Source organism: Rhinoderma darwinii, chromosome 2 (genome assembly GCF_050947455.1).
Source record: "Rhinoderma darwinii isolate aRhiDar2 chromosome 2, aRhiDar2.hap1, whole genome shotgun sequence".
Classification (NCBI taxonomy): domain Eukaryota; kingdom Metazoa; phylum Chordata; class Amphibia; order Anura; family Rhinodermatidae; genus Rhinoderma; species Rhinoderma darwinii.
Window position 1 is genome coordinate 248,385,384 of NC_134688.1, and position 19,837 is coordinate 248,405,220.

The 19,837-nt window shown below is 41.4% G+C and overlaps 1 protein-coding gene across 3 annotated transcripts in view; it reads right to left on the reverse strand.

Moving 5' to 3' along the window:
- The window catches only part of VMP1 (vacuole membrane protein 1), a 139,003-nt gene that overhangs the window by 14,382 nt on the left and 104,784 nt on the right, over positions 1–19,837 (reverse strand). For all 3 annotated transcript variants that reach the window (XM_075853035.1, XM_075853033.1, XM_075853034.1), the window contains exons 10-11: positions 15,693–15,809; positions 5,054–5,115 (exon numbers count right to left, since the gene is read on the reverse strand). In XM_075853035.1, coding sequence (XP_075709150.1) covers positions 5,054–5,115; positions 15,693–15,809 — 179 coding nt within the window. The remainder of the gene's footprint in view (positions 1–5,053; positions 5,116–15,692; positions 15,810–19,837) is intronic.

Consider the following 19,837-nt stretch of genomic DNA (forward strand, 5'->3'; position numbering starts at 1 on the left):
GTGCGGACCAGGAAAACGTTCAGAGGTCAAAGTGGAACAGCTGACTATGAAGAACATATCGCCAGGTCATTTTTGGGCCTCATGTCATGCCACATTCTGATTTATTTGAAGACTGATTGTTGCAACCGTGAAGATGTAAGGTTTACAGCTGTTTCCACAGATCCTTGACACCATGCCTAATAATGTGTCATTGATCAGCAAGTACAGAAGATATGGTCTAAATAGTCAACACTCTTTCCTATGAAGAAAAATGAAATTCTGCTTATTTGGAGACCTGAGAATGAAGACTTTTATCCTTCTGAATAAAATTGTGAACAAAAAAAACGGACTTGCAGCATTTAAGTGACAGTGAGCTACGACAAAGCTTGGCATTTATTTATTTTTAGTGTTTAGCAATAATAATAATAATAAAAAAAATTGTTACAATACTATCTCATCTTTTATTTATTTTCCTAAGCTTGTATAGTGCCAAAATATGCCACAGCGCTATACACCGTCCCCGAATGAAACCCATGCAAGTACGAGAAGAACACAGAGACTCCCTATTTTTTAAAATCTAGGACCCCAGTGCTGTGAGGTACCAGTGAGCGGCCCATATTTATAAAATTAGTAATATTAGTGGAATAGATAGGTTGATACTCACTCACTTTACGAAGTTAACCCACCAAATCCTAAAAAATACTGTGCGTTTAACCCAGACCTCAACTAGTTCTGCTTCACGCAGAATAGAATTCTTTGTACTTATGGTGCTGTAGTCTTGTAAAGTTTCAGTATTCCATATAGTACACAATTCTAGAACTGCTTATATCCAGTTAGTGTATGACACATGAGAAGGCAGAGTAGAACAGTTTATATTACACACACTATATCTATTGCTTGTAAACTATTTAGCCATTCCCTCACAGTATGGCATTTTTGGGGTATTCGTGAGAAACTTTTAAGACGATGGCAGAAATCTAGACGAGTATAATCGCAATCACCTTTGGAATGATTCCAGATTTGAAGGGAGTGCATTACAATACTTTAAAGCACAGTGGCTGAAACTAGCGTCACACAGAATACCATGAAACATGGCCAGTAGATACAGCATATCTTACAGAGCAAAGATCAACTTTGTGTGGGTGGAAAACTATCTCATTCATGCAATTGTGCAATACAGTGACTGTGCGTGAGTGTCACCCAGTACAGCAATGTGATAAAAAGGAGTGGCCAGGAAATATAGAGGATTATAAATACATTCTTGGCATGTACTGTGAAAGGTTTTAATAACTGAATAGGGTGAGCCTACCCTGCAGTTAAAGGGGAATTACGCAATAATAAAATTGAAGAAATATTCAGTTTAAAAATTATTTGATATCTATATTCCTGAATGCCAGTGAGATTTGACCAATATCTTCAAAAAGTGGGGAAGTTGCAAATGCCATCTTCCAAAGGCCCTCTGAAAAATGAAAGGTGGATTCTGGTTGGCTGCCATGGCCGAACATATCCATTTTTCTTTTGCACCAGTTTTGCTGAATCTCACCCAATGTTTTCATGGAAGGTCACTAAGGCTATGTTCACATCTGTATTGAGGCTTCTGTTCATAACAGAAGCCACAAAGCTGTGCCGAATTGTTCGTAAAACCGATCGCAACAAACCTCGTTGACTTATAATGGGGTCCGTCGGGGTTCTGATGTTTTGAAGGCAAAAATAGTGCTGCATGCTGCAGTCTAACGTGACAGTAACGCCGACAGACGCTCTGAAGGGAGCCTCCAATGCAAATATATGAAAGCAACCTAAAAATTGTAGAAACTTTCTGCTTATGTTTCACCAAAGATACTTATTTTCAATCACATATGGCCAAAGAGGACATCCCAGCCTGTAAAAGCTCGGATTCTTCCATCTAAGTTACCATATAAAGGCATTGCTTCATTTTATCACACTGAAGGTTTCACAAGGTTGTCATTTCCATGTATTATTTTCAGTTCCTCTACACGTTATTACAGAGGCATATCATCATCTCATGTGATTTCTTATGTGGAAATCAAAGTGTCGTCCATCATAATGACACAGGCATGATTTCCCTTTACGATCTACTTCCAGAAACATTATTACCAGGTGTAAACTATTACATGGCACAATCATTTATGGAGGTAAAAATATAGCGCATCATATAAAAGGGCGGCAGTAACATATAAACCTATTAGCTGGTAAGGGTGGATTCACACGAGGCAGATTTCGTTGCTCAAATTTCTGCGACTGAAAATTAGTTCTGTTCATCTGGATGAAACTTGGAAAAATCCATACACCCGCTGCAGAAACATTATTCCATTCATCTGAACAGATTTTCAGTTGCACTCTATGGCTAAGTTCACACGTAGCATTGATACTGCAGGATTTCCGTGGAGAAATTCTGCAGTATATTACAGTAATAGTAAAGTGAATGAGATATGAACAAATATCATCCAAACACTGAAGGAAAAATTCACAGAAAAGACGCGTGAAAGCATCTCAATCTGCAGAATGTCAATTTCTCTTGATAAAAAGCTGTGGAATTTCCGCACAGAAATTCTAGACGTAAATTCTGCAGTATTTGCAGCATGTGTAAACTTAGCCTTAGGCCTCATGCACACGGCCGGCCGCAGGCCGCCCGCAAATCGCGGGACATGCACATGGGCCGCCGCCATTGTTTTCAATGAGCCCGGACCACAGAACCGGGCCGTAATAAGACATGCCCGTTCTTTCTGCGGTCCGGGCTCCCGGGCCGTGCAAGGACCGCAAAAACTACGGTCGTGTGCATGGCCCCATAGAAATAATGGGGCCGCAATTCTCCCGTGGATTTTCGGGGGAATTGCGGCCGCAAAAACACGGTCGTGTGCATGGGGCCTTAGTGTGAACAGTGTGATCAAATATTGAATCTTACAATGCCAGCTAGGGGGAAGCATTTTACCCAAAGTATTAGCTCAGAAGTTTGTGTGTGCCATTTTTCAATATACATCTAGGACGTCTGTACCACCTGTCATTGCTTATCATCTGTATGTTTTGGACTACAATACTGGCAGAACCCAAAAATAAAATTCAAGAATTGCTCTAGATATAACGGCTCCTAACCGATATGCACCACATAAACCTCAGCTATTAACTTGAAGAAGAATAGGGAAATTAATATATGCTCATCCCAATTTGGTCGGCCTGGCTCACAAGCTATTAGCATTGCTGGTTTCCTTGCGAGGACCAACCTACTACAGGTATTAGGTGTCAAATCTTCAGCTGAAACGCAAGTTTGTTGAATAGTAATATTTTGGTTACATTCATGACCTGTCACAGCATATGTATAGTTACAGGGTCTCTCCTGGATTAGAAAAAAGGGTCTGCTCCAGTAATAGTGCCACTTTTGTCCATTCGCTGTGCCTGGTATTGTTGCTCAGCCCTACTCCCTTAAAGGGGTTGTTCCCCACTGGACAACTGATTACCTATTCACCGGATAGGTCATCAGTATGTGATCGGTGGGGGTCCGACAGCCAGACCGATCAGCTGCTCCGCTGCCTTCGGCACCGGGCGTTTATGCCGGAAGCAGATGTCTCCGCTCACGTAATAGCGGCCCAGCTGCAGTAATGCAGCTCTGCTCCTATTCATATAGAATGTACACAGTATATATAGGAAATACAAAGAAGAAGCGCACCACAAATCTTGAAATAATCACCTCTATCAGGGGTTTCGTGTGTGCAAGCCTCCAGACCACGACCAATAGTCCAAATTTAGGAATTCAAAAAATAGGCAGCACTCCACAGCATAGTAGTCAAAAAAGTGAAAAAAGTTTATTCACCCATATGTAAGATTGCTACGTTTCAGTCTTGAGAAAGGTCCAGATTGGGACTGAAACGTAGCAATCTTACATATGGGTGAATAAACCCGTTTTTCACTTTTTTGACTACTATGCTGTGGAGTGCTGCCTATTTTTGAATTCCTATATACATATATGTATATACACACACACACACACACACACACACACACACACACACACACACACACACACACACACAGTAGTCATATTAGATACTGGAAATTTGCATGAAAGACTGGGTGCAGGTACAGATCCTTACTGCACCAAGGATGAAATGGTAGAACATAACGTAAAGGGCTTTTCCCACGAGGAACATTTATGACATACCCACAGGATATGTCAAATGTCAGATAGATGCGAGTCCCACCCTGCACCTGTCTCTAGCACGGGGCCCCCTAGCTTTGTCTGCTAATCACTGACTCCAGGCTGCTTCCCGACTTTATGGTCGGGAGTTACAAAAACAGTGTAGCCCGCTGAGCTACGTTGTTTCCGTAACTCCCATAGTAGTGAATAGCAGTTACGGAAGCAGCGCAGCACGCGAGCTATGCCGTTTCCGTAACTGCCATTCAGTTCTATGGGGCTTACGAAAACAGCGTAGCTCAGCGAGCTACGTTGTTTTCACTGTCATGGTTGGAAATCGGCCGACACCCAAAACTTTTCTAGAGATAGGTGGGAGGTGGGACCCGCATCTATCTGACATTTATGTCATATCCTGTGGATATGTCATAAATGTCCCTCGTGGGAAAACCTCTTTAAAGGTAACAACTTTTATTTAAGTGAGCACTCCGGTATTCTTAATTCAAAATTGTAGAGCTGTTCCTTTATGTAATTCACGTTAAAATTTATAATCTTTGGACAGTGAGGAAATGGCAACAACACAATGAACTAAGAAGTGTGTCTTAATATGGATAAATATTTAAAAAGCATAGCTAGAAACATATGCCTGAATCGTAGCCGGTATCTGAAACAACTGTATCAGCTAATCCTGACATTCATCTCATGGTACATTTAGGTAAAGGAATATTTAGGGTGTGAATTATGGAAATGCATCATTTCATGTAATGCTTGTTTGTACCTACATTGTGTTGAAAATGGTTTAACAACTCGAAGGGGGAGAAGAAATGATTGCGGTCTTTGGGAATAATGAAAATAACATTTTCAGTAGAAGGCTGTTAAGCCTGTTGCTCATTCACACTCATAAGAGTCAATTGTTACTCGATTACTCACCCGATTAAAGAAACCATCTGCTCCACAATGTGCTTACTGAAAGTTATGATCACAAAGAGCTTCTGCAAAGGGAGGAAAGAGCGCAGTCAATTCAGGAAATAAAAGATGAAAGAAACAATGGAACAAGAACACAGAAAATAGAATGTATCCAGATAAATCCAAACATACCAACTATATTAGGTAAAATAAGGATCTATGTATACACACAAATATATATTATGTATATATACACACACAGAAATCAGAGCAGCAACTTAAGTATACGGATGTAGCCATCTTTAACTTGATTCTGATAACTTGCTGCAGCGTAATATCACACAACAAAAGTCATTGAAAAAGTCAAGATAAGGGATCTAGTCATTGTTTATTTAATGCGTTAAAAGTCAAAGTAAAGACGGCTACATCTGTACAATAATAAAAAAATAGGCAGCACTCCAAAAAACAAAGTGAAAACGTTTGGACTTTATCAGAACGTGGGCTGATAAAGTCCAAATTATTTTCACTTATTTTTTTTTGGAGTGCAGCCTATTTCCATCATCTATCTCTCGCTGTCACTCTCCCGCTCTATCAATAGGGTGAGAGACACACATAAATGTACTGTTTACAGCTGAACACTAACTTTCTAAAATAGATAAAACTAGATGAACAAAAAGATGGATCAAATGAGTGGGTTAAAAAAGTTGACAATTTTGAATGCCATGTATTCCATAAAGGAATTCTAAATATCACATGGAGACCGATGCATGGCAACAGTGTGAATCAGGCACTGGGGACACGCTTTTTTTTTACTTGTGTCAATAGGGTAAGCCTGTGTCACTTATACAGACACCAGAACTTCCTGTATGAGGACATTACATGGACTGTTCCACACAGACACCTCATAGAAGAAAGGGGGATACAAACCCCCACTATAGTTACTGATGATGATGATAATAATGATTAGAATGGCTTTGTCTCACAGTAATAATGGAGATCACAGATCAGCCTCACTGACTCTATACTTATAATCTCTTATCTTATATAGGAGAGTACTGAGGGACGGATAATCACACTGTCCTCCCAGCATGAAGAGATGGTACTGGCTGTAACTGCTCACGTGACATCGTACTAAGGTCTCATGGGATTGAAAGCATAGCATAGAGGAAGAGAAAGCAAGGTGAAATCTAAAATTCAAGATGAAGTCTGTTCAGGAGCAGACAGGAGCAGGAACTTCAGGGAAGAGACTACAATTTACATAAAAGAAGCCCAGGGCTGGATAGGGGGGGGGGGGTGGTGGTGTGTGTGTGTGTGTCCGCCCGCTAGTGTTTGACATCCTAAACGTTAACCGCTCCAATCAACCCCCCCCCCTCCATAGCTTACTGACAGTTCTGGATGGTTTGGCTGAATACCAGTAGAGCCGTCAGTCAACCGCAGTGGGGAGGGGATTGAAGGGGTTAGATCTTAGGATGTCAGGCACAGTGAACACTTGCAACCTAATTTGAATACAGCTCGTGGGAAAATAAAAGTACTTTTTTACACTTATGCAAGAACTAAGCTATGTAACAGAAGTATATTGCTTTACCCAATACCTGACTAGCGGTGTCAGCAGTTTGAAGGGGACAAAACTTTTAACAGACTCCCTTTCAGAAAGAATGGTAGATTTTTCAAACACGGGACATATCTAATTACTAGCCGGTGTACCGTCATCACACTACACCATATACTTTAAATGACTGTCAGGAATTATTGTTACAGAACTTTAAATCAAGACATTCCAGCATTCTTTTTATGCTTTTCTCAAAGTCTATTGCTATGTCTCATACAAAAAAAGCGGTCATTTATATTACTTTATAAAAAAAAATATTTTTTAAAATGCTCATGTCTCATTGAAAATAGGGCCTACAGAAAAGAAAGGAAATAAAAAATCCACTCAAATGCAAGGCGGTAACAAGTGCATCATGACTTTGGTGAGTGGTAAGAGGCTTATGAGTATTACTGGCCGGGGTCCTACACTGCTCTCTCCCTGATGCCCCTTATGCAACTTTAATCTGATTCTTATTACAAACTATAAGAATTCGGACTGATTATTAAAATATCCGGTTTGGTTAAGGGCAGCATATGAGCGTAAGGCCGCACCGGGCAGCATAGATACGGCCGAAACTACACCAAGATGTAATTCAGCGCAGTTTACTTACAAACACTCGGCGCCATTAATGAATAAACCCTTATGGCCGCACAATCTTGCAGGTAGACAACTGTTATACTTACAACACTGTGCGACCATTAGCAATCAATTTGAAAACGGGGCGTCAACGCCGCCCCGTGTGGCCTTACCCAAATGATGTCCAGTCCCATATGCGATTAGGCCAAATAGCATACAAAAAAAATAGTTTTCCATTAACATAAATAGGTGATTAGAGCGATTACAGAAGACATGCATGCAAGTCTCATGAGGGGAGCCCTTTCCCCAAATATCCCTGTTTTTCCCTAAATTATGTATACAAGCATATACATTGGCAGTGGTCAGTCGGTAAAGATGGTGAAAGTAGGCGGTAGAGACTGCAGCAGACTCTTAATAAACGTGTCTGCTGCCCGCTGTTTTGGATGTAGTGTGGTATAGTATTTCAGGGGACATGACATTATAATATACTCCCTATAGGGAAAGTGTCATGTATTTAATTTCAGTTTCATTAGTTTGAAAATAATGTTTTTGTTTTTTTTATTTCTTAGTGTTGTAGCTATTATTATTTTTTTTTGTTTAAAAACTTTTCTGGGGGTATCCATATTGGAGATATACACTTCCTTCCTGTATTGTCTTTATAGACAGTACAGCAGTGTGTGTGTGGCAGCTAAAAGGAATTAGGGCCTGTTCACATCACCATTCGCTTTCCGTTCCGGGGGTTCCGTCTGAGGTTTCCGTCGGGTGAACCCCGCAACGGAAAGTGAAACCGCAGCTTCCGTTTCAGTCACCATTGATATCAATGGTGACGGAAACATCGCTAATGGTTTCCGTTCGTCACCATTCCGGCAGGTTTCCGGTTTTCCGACGGAATCAATAGAGCAGTCGACTCAGCTATCGATTCCGTCGTTAAAACGGAAACCTGCCGGAATGGTAAAGAATGGAAACCATTAGCGATGTTTCCGTCACTATGGATATCAATGGTGACTGAAATGGAAGCTGTGGTTTCACTTTAACTTTCCGTTGCGGGGTTCACCCGACGGAAACCTCCAACGGAACCCCTGGAACAGAAAGCGAACGGTGATGTGAACAGGCCCTTAGAGTTAATTGAGCGACAAATGTCCCATCCCATAGAGGCAAAAAAAGAGTGGCAAGTAGATGAATACAGACCATTATCTGTGTGTATAGTGTTGCTATTTGCCATATCTAGGCCACCAACAGTACAACCGAGCGGTCAGTAAATGCCCCAAACTATAATGATAAGATTACCTCACATCCTATCCCAGTGTAAACTGGAAGCTGACAAGTGAGGCTTCATTCACATCTGCGTCATGGCTCCATTCTGGCGTTCCGTCCGAGCTTTCCATCAGAACAGAACCCTGACTAAAACAAACGGAAACTATAGGTTTCCGTTTGCATGACCATTGATTTCAATGGTGACGGATCCGATGCAAATAGTTTCCGTTTGTCTCCGTTGTGCAAGGGTTCTGTCATTTTGATGGAATGAATAGACAACGGTATTGATTCTGTCAAAACGACGGAACCCTTGCACAACAGAAACAAAGGGAAACCAGTTGCGCCCGATCAGTCACCATTGAAATCAATGGTCATGCAAGCGGAAACCTATGGTTTCCGTTTGTTTCAGACAGGATTCCGTTCTGACGGAAATCTCCGACAAAACGCCTAAAAACGGAGCCCTGAAGCAGATGTGAACGGAGCCTAAGCTGCAGAAAACATATTAACCACCTTTAAAACGAGCGCCGATATCAAATACAGCTTGTTGATCGGCTCGCCCTTCAAATGGAGCAATGATCGTTTAGTTTGTTGACAAACATTTGTTAATATGATCGTTCATCCCCATGCATTTGAATCATGTTGGCAGCACATCTCCATGTTTACACAGGGTGACGTGCTGCTGACTAGCCATTTGTTTGGCCCGCATAAAAGATGTGATCAGCCGATGAACTGTTTGCTCGTTCATCGGCTGATCTTTACCCTTTTTACATGCCAGGAACAACTCCTATCCACAGCGACAGCTGTGACTGTCCTCCTGGAGGAGATCGGAGTCGCTGTGTTGAAGGACCTGCGGCCCGAAGTAACAAAAACCCGTGATCTCACGACTGAAGCGGAGATCACGCTGGGCTGGGAAGAGGAGAATATTACGATGCTTTTGACGTTTTGGGACACAATTTACACTGTAGTTATCAGCATGACAGCGCCTATTAGATTAGCTAGGAGATAGGGAATTAATAAACTAGTGGCAGATCCTCTTTAACTAGAGAATAAATTTCAACGATCGGTCAACTTTAAGAAAATGTTGCACTAGCAAGTATTAGGATCATATTAGAAATAGCACAGAAATGTAGTGTACAAGTAAAGAAAGACTAACTATAAGACGAAACTGCCATATCCTTCTTACAGAAAAGAAAATCTTATTTTATTTTTATTTTTTTTTAAATCACTACAGAATCAATTGTCATGTGATAAGTGATGCTGACAGATTTTTTTTTTGTAGGTGGGCAACAATGCAATCTACAAAAACTTGTCAGTTGCATCACTGAACAATGTTGACAAGATATACTATTTCCAAGGTATTTCTTGTTCAAACACAAGGTCAATGTAAATGGTTAAAGGCCATGTACACTTTTGAAATATTTTTTTTTTTATAAAAATGTCCGTGTGATTGGTGCAACTTTCAAAATACTTTTTATTAAAAAAGTATTTTTACGTTTTGTGATACAGCTGCTTTGTATTCTGTATACAAAGCAGCTGTATCGCGTGCTAACACCTGTATCCTTCAGGTCCACGGGACTGACCGGTTCAGTGAAAGAAGGCCTGCGTGGCTCTGACACGAAGGATCCACCTGTAATTGATCACATCTAAGTTATGAACTTAGATGTGATTAATAGCAGCTCGATCCTGCGTGTCTCGCTCACACTGAACCCGTCAGTGCCGCAGACCTAACAGATACAGGCTTCAGTGCTAGAAACAGCGGCTCTATATAAAGTATACAAAGTAGCTGTATCTCAAAAAGTAAAAATAATTTTCAATAAAAGGTATTTTGAAAGTTCCACCAAACAGACAATTTTATTTAAAAAAAAAAAAAAAACTCCAATCCAGTGAAGCGTTATGACATTTACTTATATAGTATGGCACCACCTGGTGTTTAAAGTATATAGCAATGTGCATGTCCACTTAATAAACGGAGTGCTGGTGGCAACGCATGCTCGGTCACTCTCGCCACAGACAATTCTCTGGATAGTGATCCTCTATTTACTGCAGAGCAGCCCAAAAAAATAGATATCTGCCCTGCTTGTGAGGCAAGGAGCAGAGCCTCTGCAATAGCATGGCAGTATAGCATTGAAGACTCCTTCTCGGCTTGTTAGGACTGTAAAAAACTCTGCCTCGTGACAGCGGATATGAACCCTGCACATGCCTATTCAGTCTTCATTGGATTATTTCATTATACTTTCACTGGCTCCTAAGGGAGTGCATACTGTGGATGTTACACAGCACCATTAACAGCAGTTCTGGACCTTTGGTATGAAAAGGTTTCCTGGATGCCTGCTGAAATATTGAAGCTTATCTTGGGTGCGTGTGGGCGAGGGCAAAATAAGCCGCACACCATTAGTAATAATCCAGAGGTGAAGAGTTTATTAGAAGACCTGCAGAAAAATCAGGTTCTATCAAGGGATATCAATTTTCTGACTCCAGACACACTCTGCAAGACAGTGAACATCTAGATCTCTGATTTACATTACAATTCCTTAACAGCAAGAATAGAGTTTCGTTCAGACGGGGCGTTGTAGTTTTTTTTCACACCGCCGTTTTAAAAAATAGCATGTAAAAAAAAGGCAGCGTAAAAAGGAGCAGGTCACTTCTTGGGCCGTTTTTCATTGGGTCAATAGAAAAACAGCTCCAAAAACGCCTCAAAAAAACATTTCCGCTTCAAAAGCGGCTGAAAATCAGTGGCTGTTTGCTCTGAAAACAGCTCCATAATTTTTAGCCGTTTTTGACTCTGCGTGTGAATATACCCCAATACGGTAGCAGCAAAGTAAATGAGATTTCAGGAAAACTCATCTACACATTGTTTTTTTTCCTACACGTAAATTGACCTGTGATGCGTATTTTAAAATCTGCAGCATGTTAATTTATCTTGCGTTTCCGCTTGTGAATTATATTAGACTAGATTTAAAAGTAAACGCACCAAAATCCACAGCATAAAAAAATCACCTATTTCCACATCAAAATGTAAAAACCACACCTAAAACCGCATTAAAAAAACCGCAGTACTAGGTGCGGAATTTACCTGCGGAACTGCCTGCGTAAGGCTACATGCATACACTGCGGAAAATATACACCAAAACCGCAGCAACCTGAAGGAAAGTCGCAGGTAAAAACCACACCTAATGGTGCGTTTCAATGCATTTTTCGGTGCGTTTTTTACGTTGTGTTGCGTTTTCCGTTACGTTTTGGTGCGATTTTCCACAGCACTAGGCAGATGCAATTCACAAGATAAATTCACATGCTGCGGATTTTAAAATCCGCAACATAGGCCAATTTACGTGTGGAAAAATACTGCAGTGTGTACATGAGATATCCTGGAATCTCATTGACTATGCTGGTACTGTATTACGCGGCGGCTTTGAAGCACGTAATATGCATCGTGTGCATCGACCCTATACCTGTAGTTTTCATGCGGATTTTCTGCATCAAATTCCGCAACGTGTGCATTTAGCCTAACATATGCAAAAGTATAATAAAAAAAACGACAATGCCTGACAAAAATGTTATCTAAGATTCTGAATAAGGTATCTATGCTCTTCTAGTCTTTTGAGAGTCCAAATTACTGGGCACGTCTGATAAAAACAACTAGTCTAGACTTCATAGGTCATTCTCAGATGTCGGTTGGGCATAAACAAGGGGAGTAATAAAAATAGTTTTATATTAGTCTATAAAACATTTCCCACGTCTATGGTATGTGTGATTGACCTCTGCAGTACAACATTAAGCCTCTGAATGGCACTTGAAAGTGATACCAAATAGATACAAGAAATTACTTAATACTTGGTGTCATGACCAGTTCCTATCTCCTGTCTCTAATCACAATTATTTTAGACTATAAAGGCCCTTTTACACTGGCCAAATATGGATTCAGCGGGACTGTCCCGGATTCCGGGCGGCCGGTGGTATGCCCCAGTATCGACTGTATCTGCGTACTCAGGACGCAAATACAGTTGAATCTAAAACAAGGAGCTGTCCGCTCCCTGCTTTAGCATTAGTACAGAGCACAGGGAGCTCCTCCACTCGTCGAGTTACACCCCGGGCACAGCGCTACTTTAAATGTAGAGCCCAGGGAAGCTCTTGACGTCACTGTCCATATATGGACAGTGATGTCAGCGCCGGAGCGGAATCCCCAGCAAGAGCGTTGCCGAAGCTCTGGCCGGAGTTTCCGCTCCTGGAGAAGCCCCAGGCGTCACTATCTATATATGGACAGTGACGTTAGGTGCTACTCCTGGAGCGGAATCCACGGTCAGTGCGTTGCCGACGCTTTGGCCGGGGATTCCTCTTCTAGAGGAAACCCTGACGTCACTATCCATATATGGACAGTGAAATCAGGGGTTCCCTCAAGGAGTGGAATCCCCTGCCAGAGCGCTGCCGAAGCTCTGGCCGGAGTTTCCGCTCCTGGAGAAGCCCCAGGCATCACTATCTACATATGGACAGTGATGTCAGGTGCTACTCCTGGAGCGGAATCCACTGTCAGTGCGTTGCCGACGCTCTGGCCGGGGATTCCTCTTCTAGAGGAAACGCTGACGTTACTATCCATATATGGACAGTGAAATCAGGGGTTCCCTCTAGGAGTGGAATCCCCTGCCAGAGCTTTGTAGATGCTCTGGCCGGGGATTCCGCTCCTAGAGGGAACCCCTGATGTCACTGTCCATACATGGATAGGGACGTCAGGGGCTCCTCCTGGAGAGGAATACCCGGCTACAGCGTGGTCGATGCTCTGGATGGGGCTTCCGCTCCTAGAGGGAGCCTCAATGGCCCTATATACAAAGGGAGGAGCGCTATCTACAGGGGGGGGGGATTGCACTATCTTCAAGGGGGGTTGTGGAACTATTTACACGGGCACTGTAACAATATATGGGCCCTATCTACAGGGGATATTGTGGCACTATGTGGGCACTGGCACTGGGGGCAGCTAATGTAACAAACTGCATGGGGGCATCTGTGTGGGCATCACACTGCATGGGGCATCTGTGTGGGCATCACACTGCATGGGGCATCTGTGTGGGCATCACACTGCATGGGGCATCTGTGTGGGCATCACACTGCATGGGGCATCTGTGTGGGCATCACACTGCATGGGGCATCTGTGTGGGCATCACACTGCATGGGGCATCTGTGTGGGCATCACACTGCATGGGGCATCACACTGCATGGGGCATCTGTGTGGGCATCACACTGCATGGGGCATCTGTGTGGGCATCACACAGCATGGGGCATCTGATTGGGCATCACACTGCATGGGGCATCTGTGGGGCATCTGTGTGGGCATTATACTGTATGGGTACTCTATGGGAGGATTATACTGTATGGGTGCATTATACTGTGGGGGCAGCTATTTGGGATTATACTGTGTTGGAGGCAGCTATAGGGGCATTATACTTTGGGGAGGCACTATGGGAGCATGATCCTGTGTGAGCTGAACCAGGTGTGTATGGGCAGGGTTTAAATGGAAAAAAAAACGCTGCGCCACATCGATTGTCCCTTTTAGCGATACTTGAAAGTTGTGAGGAATGCGAAAGATGATGGCGCTATAGGAATACATGATAATTAAAAGAACATATTTATAAAAGAAAAACTAAAAGCAAAATTTACAAACAGTGTAAGCGAAGTGTTGCATAAAGCAATGTCATTGTTAAAAAGGATTTGCATATGGCATAACAATAGGTAAATATGAGGGTATGTTCATATGAGTGTTTTCAGGCGTATTTCGGGGCATTACCGCCTCGAAAAACGCCTTAAAAAAAACGGAAGCTGAACGTCTACAAACATCTGCCCATTGAAATCAATGGGTAAAAACTGCATTTAGTTCATACGGGGCGTCTTTTTACGCCTCTGTTTAAAAAAATGGAGCGTAAAAAGATGCTCCGTAAAAAGAAGTAGCATGTCACTTCTTGAGGTGTTTTTTGGAGCGGATTTTCCATTTAACACTATGTCAAACGCCTCAAAAGAAGCGCCAAATTTCATTTTCAGCTTCAAAAACGCCTGAAAATCAGAGGCTGTTTTCTCTGAAGTAAGCTTCGTATTTTCATACGTTTTTTTTTAAGCGTGTGAACATACCCTAATGGCTAACCACTCATTTCCTGAGAACTGCAGGCAGAAATGCCATTTTAAAAGCAGATGTATGTAATCACTTGTTCATTATAACTTAGGATACACATCATGCTTCCATACAAGACACGTCTTAATGAAGAAAAAGATGTATTCTGTAAAAATGCTCATCTCCAATGTCTTGCTATCCGAGGTCCCCAAGAGAATTTCACCTTTTTAAATCTCATTTATTCCCTCCTTTCCTGTTCTTTTGGTCTTATCCCTAATGTTTTTCCCTTATTTTCAGACAATAGCCTACAAATTACCACTTAGTGACTATTAGCTCAAACTGCGTAATCCAATACAGCAAAAATTTGGGATTTGCGCTACTATATTCTCAAAAGAAATAATCCAGGAGTTACCGTGAAAAGAATAAAGCATTATTTATTTTGTCATATTAAACAACAAATAACGTGTTTTAGGGTCCAGATGTATAAGACAAGTATCATCACACACTTGGTATTCAGTATAAAATACATTATAGTGTAACTAAACTTTCAAACTTCTAACACGTCGTAATGACGTCAGAAGTTTTGATCGGTGGGGGTTCCGAGCACTAAGACTCCCACCGATCGCTAAAACAAAGCTTTAGAAACTTCGTTTCGGATTGGCTTTTTTCGGAAAGCCGATGTAACAGAGTACGAGCCCATAGATTTTCTATTGAGTCCGTACACCATTACATCGGCTTTCTGAAAAAAGCCAATCAGAAACCAAGCGGCTCAGCGCTCGCCCGAGCGATTCTGCCACTTAGTTTTAGAGATCGTGGGTACCCCCACCGATTAAAACTTGTGACATGTCACTATAACATGTCAGAAGTTTGTTGAAAGTTTAGTTACCCGTTAAAAGGCACCAAGTTTAATTTTAGGGGGTGGGGTTAGCTGAAACTAGGTACTTATGTCATAGATGCTTCCCTAAATGACACTCCCCTACCCATCAGGTAGTACTCAAATGTTAACAGAGTGCCTATACTTTTCAGGATCCTTTTTTTTTTTTTACTTAAAATTTTACGATAGCAGTAAATATGATAATAATAAAAAACGGTCTACAGATTTTACATATTACTTGTGAACATAGACAAATGAAGATGTTGGAAAATCAACTTACCTGAATGTGCATTTTAATTATTGCTTTGCCAATCAGAGTGGCTCCAAAGAAAGTCCAGAAGGGCACAAGGAAATGTCCACATGTTATTCCTGCTAGATCAAACAAGGGATTTGGAATCTGAGGAGAAGAATGTAAAACCCAGTAAACGCATAAAACCAAATTATTCTGATGTGTAACATTCTATAAACACCTAACATTCATGTGCTGCTCAATATTAAAATTGGATATCCACTAAAAATACATAATCAGTCATAATTATACTATGCAAAGGTTATGATCATCATTGAATAGTAATGACAAATCATAAACGTTTTGCCTGAGCTCCTTCCCGCCATGTAATATCAGGAAAACCCTCCAATTTTTTCTATAACTGAACCATCACCAAAGGGATAGTCAAAACCAAGCATTAGGGTATAGGAAGTGAGTAATATTTAGTTATGTCATTACGAACCAATGGCTAAATTTAGGTGGACATCTGAACATCAAATCCATATATGCTTGTTAGGCATCTAAAACTCGGGGCATTAATAGGATATTGCTATTTTTCTGCTATAAGAGCCTCTACCAAGCCTCCTGGGAAGGCTTTCCACTAGATTTTTAAACATTGCTGTGGGGATTAACATCTACTCGCCCAAAAGACATCTTAGGGAGGTCAAACGCTTACAATAACGTCTAGCTAGCAATCAGGAACATATTAGGGTTCTATGTAGACCAGTCAAGTTCTTCCACACCAAACTCATCAAGTTTTACGAACCTTAGTATGTGCCAGACAAATACAAAGTGATAAGAGTACTACATCAGTTTAGTTGAAGCTGTGAATCCTTTTGATCTCTAAAGGTCATTGTAGATTTACCTTTTCTTGAACGTAGAGGTCTAAGCTAAAACCATGAAAACCAGCCATGGAGAATTTGTTCTCCTCCACAAAAATGTATAGCTGCCACTGTGTATTCAGACAGGATGCACTCTCCTGGCATGCCAAGATTTGTCTGTCAAAGTGCAATATGGTGAAGCATGACTCACTTATTTCCACAGTTTCTGGATTCAACAGTGGTGGTTCCACTTATAGTAACTTTGGGTATGTTGACGTGCAGCCAGAAGCAACGAAGCTCCTGATGAATGATTATTATGGCTGTCATGGGCAATTTGGAACTCTGTACTGAAATCTACAATTGACGTGCTGAGCTTGCTATGTGCTTCTACATTCAGATTCTGTAAGATTGTGGGGCTACCGCTTTCCAGTTGAGTGGTTGTTGCTCCTAGACTTTTCCCTTTCGCAAGTAAAGCATTAACAGTACATGGGGAAGCTTTAGCACATTAGAAATTTGACACGCTGACTAGCTGGAATTTGGCATCCTATGACAGTGCTACGTTGAGATCTTCAGCTAGATCCATTCTACAGCTAAGGCCTACTTCACATCTGCGTTGGGGTCCCGTTCTGACGTTCTGTCAGAGCTTTCTGTCAGAACGGGACCCTGAACAGACACAAACGGAAACCAGAGGTTTCTGTTTCCATCACTATTGATTTCAATGGTGACTGACCTGGTGCCCATGGTTTCCGTTTGTCTCTGTTGTGTACCGGACCTGTCGTTTTGCCGGAAGCCGTAGCGAAGCAATAGCGCAGTCGACTACGCTACTGCTTCCGGCAAATCCATGAAATCAATAGTGATGGAAACGGAAAGCTCTGGTTTCCATCTGTGTCAGTTGGTGTCTGTTCAGGGTCCCGTTCTGACGGAAAGCTCAGACGGAACGTCAGAACGGGACCCAACGCAGATGTGAACGAGGCCTCATTTATCTACAGAGTTTGATTTTTATTTGAACAAAACGTTCTTCCCACACGTACACTTAAAGTTTACCTAAGGTTTTATGTATATTCCGGTATGTCACTGAAACAAGTCAGAAGATAGTACCAGTGTGCAGCAATGAGCTGGAACCACCATTAAATGCTGCGCCCCTAAAGTTCAATTTACTTGCGTTGTATAGTGTAATCTCACAACTCACTGACATTCATATCTAAAATTGCATAAGAGTGAAATCTTAATGCACCTGCAACATACATTTCAGGGACTACTCAAGCAATGGGGAGTTGTCCTACTTGCCCTGCAGCAACTTTGCATAATTGTGCAATGCATCTGTGCTGAGGTGAGCAGAAAATGTTTTGTAGTCTGATACTTCGCTACTTTTGTTTGGTGAGCTTGTCATACAAACATCAGATCGGCCCACAGAAATCTCCACCAACCTACACATAAACATGCACCATTGATAAAGGATAGGGCATGTCAGAAGATTTTTGTTGAAAAATATGTCGATGTCCCAATAAGAATGGCAAGAAAATTTATATTACTAGAAAAATAAGCCTAAATTCAGCTCTCAACCTGGTCCTTGTAAACTGCATCCTGAACAAATACAGCCTTTCAATGTGGAGTTCTCATCAGATTAATCTTTTAACTCTCAAAACGTTTATTTTCAGTTTGAAAGGTTGTGAGAATAACAAATGGTTGTAGTACATGTTATAAACTATCACTTTTTAATATGAGTAAACAAATAGAAATGTGGTAAGCGAACATTTTAACTTTTTAAAATTAATTTTAACACATCAAAATAAATTATTATTTACATGTAAACCATTTTTCAATCTTTACTGTCCCATGTTTCCATCTCCTACCCCTCCTCTGTTCCAGACTGGGACAATAAAAAATAAATTAAAAAAAACAACTCTTGAAAAAATATAAAAAATAAAAAAAATAAAAAATAAAAAAAACACCGGAAAAAACTTTTCGGTACCTTTCATGACCTCTAATCAAGATTTCCAGTAGCCTTTTTTGATAATTCAATTAAATAGTATTGTTTTACAAGCAATGAATAAAGCTATCAAAAAGGCTACTTTGGGCCGGTTCATATCACCGCTGCCCTTCCATTGAGGGGTTTCCGTCTGAGGTTTGTCGGGTTAACCACTCAACGGAAAGGCAAACGGAAACCTAAGCTTCCGTTTGCATCACCATGGATATCAAACTTTGCTAAAGGTTTCCGTTGGTCACCGCTGTGACAGGGTTCTGTTGTTTTGACTGAATCAAGAGCGCAGTCGACTGTGCTATTGATTTAATTAAAAAAACTACGGAACCCTGTCACAGCGGTGACCAACGGAAACCTTTAGCAAAGTTTTCGTCAATATTTTTTGGGAGAAAAATGGTATCTCCACGTTTGCCTGTACTGACTGATGAGAGATAAACAACTCGCTGTAATATTCAATTTTTTTTTTGACAATTATAGTTTATCATTACAGTTCTTACATATCTATAGTTTCATTCATACATTATTCTTGTATTTATTCAGTAAATTTTGTCCTTTTCTTTACGATTGTACAGTTTCCTAGATCTGGCTATGTTATGTTAACATTGATACTTCCGGCTGAATCCAGAATTGTATCATGATGCATTGTAATATTGTATCCAATCTTAAAGGAACAGTGTTACCACAATTTTTTTTTTAATATGTTAAAGATGTTAGTGCTTTATTAAAAACGTTTGGATTAATTTGTGTGTTTGTGTTTTACTTTTTTCTATTTTTACACTTTTTCTTCCCTATGGGGGCTGCCATTTTTTTTTCCATTTCTGTATGTGTCGACTAACGACACATACAGACATGGAATACGGCAGCTACAGTCCCATAGGGACTGCGAATGGAGCCCGTTCCATCCACTAACATGTACGCCGCTGTGTGGGAACGGCGCATGCGCCGCTCCCACACAGTTCAATTTGAAATGCGCGCCGTCCGGCGCCATTTTCCTGTGGACCGGAAGTCGCGGCCGGACAGTAAGATTACTACTTCCGGTCGCGGCTTCCGGACTTGTGCACATGGAGCAGCGGCAGCAGACAGAGCGGATGGACCAGAGGGAGCGGCGGCGACTGGAGCAGGTAAGGGATTTCTATGTATGTTCGTGTTTCAGTGTGTGTTTACTACTGTATGTAAACCTTCTACACTGTGTGTTAGCTCAAAAAATGGCGACACACAGTGTAGGAGGTTAGACCGTTCAAACCCCTCGTTTCTCCCGGCACTAGCCAGGATAAAGGAGGGGGGGATGCTGAGAGCTCACTAGAGCGAGGGCTTTTTACCCAATTTTGCAGCATAAAGCAATGTGGTTGCTTTAC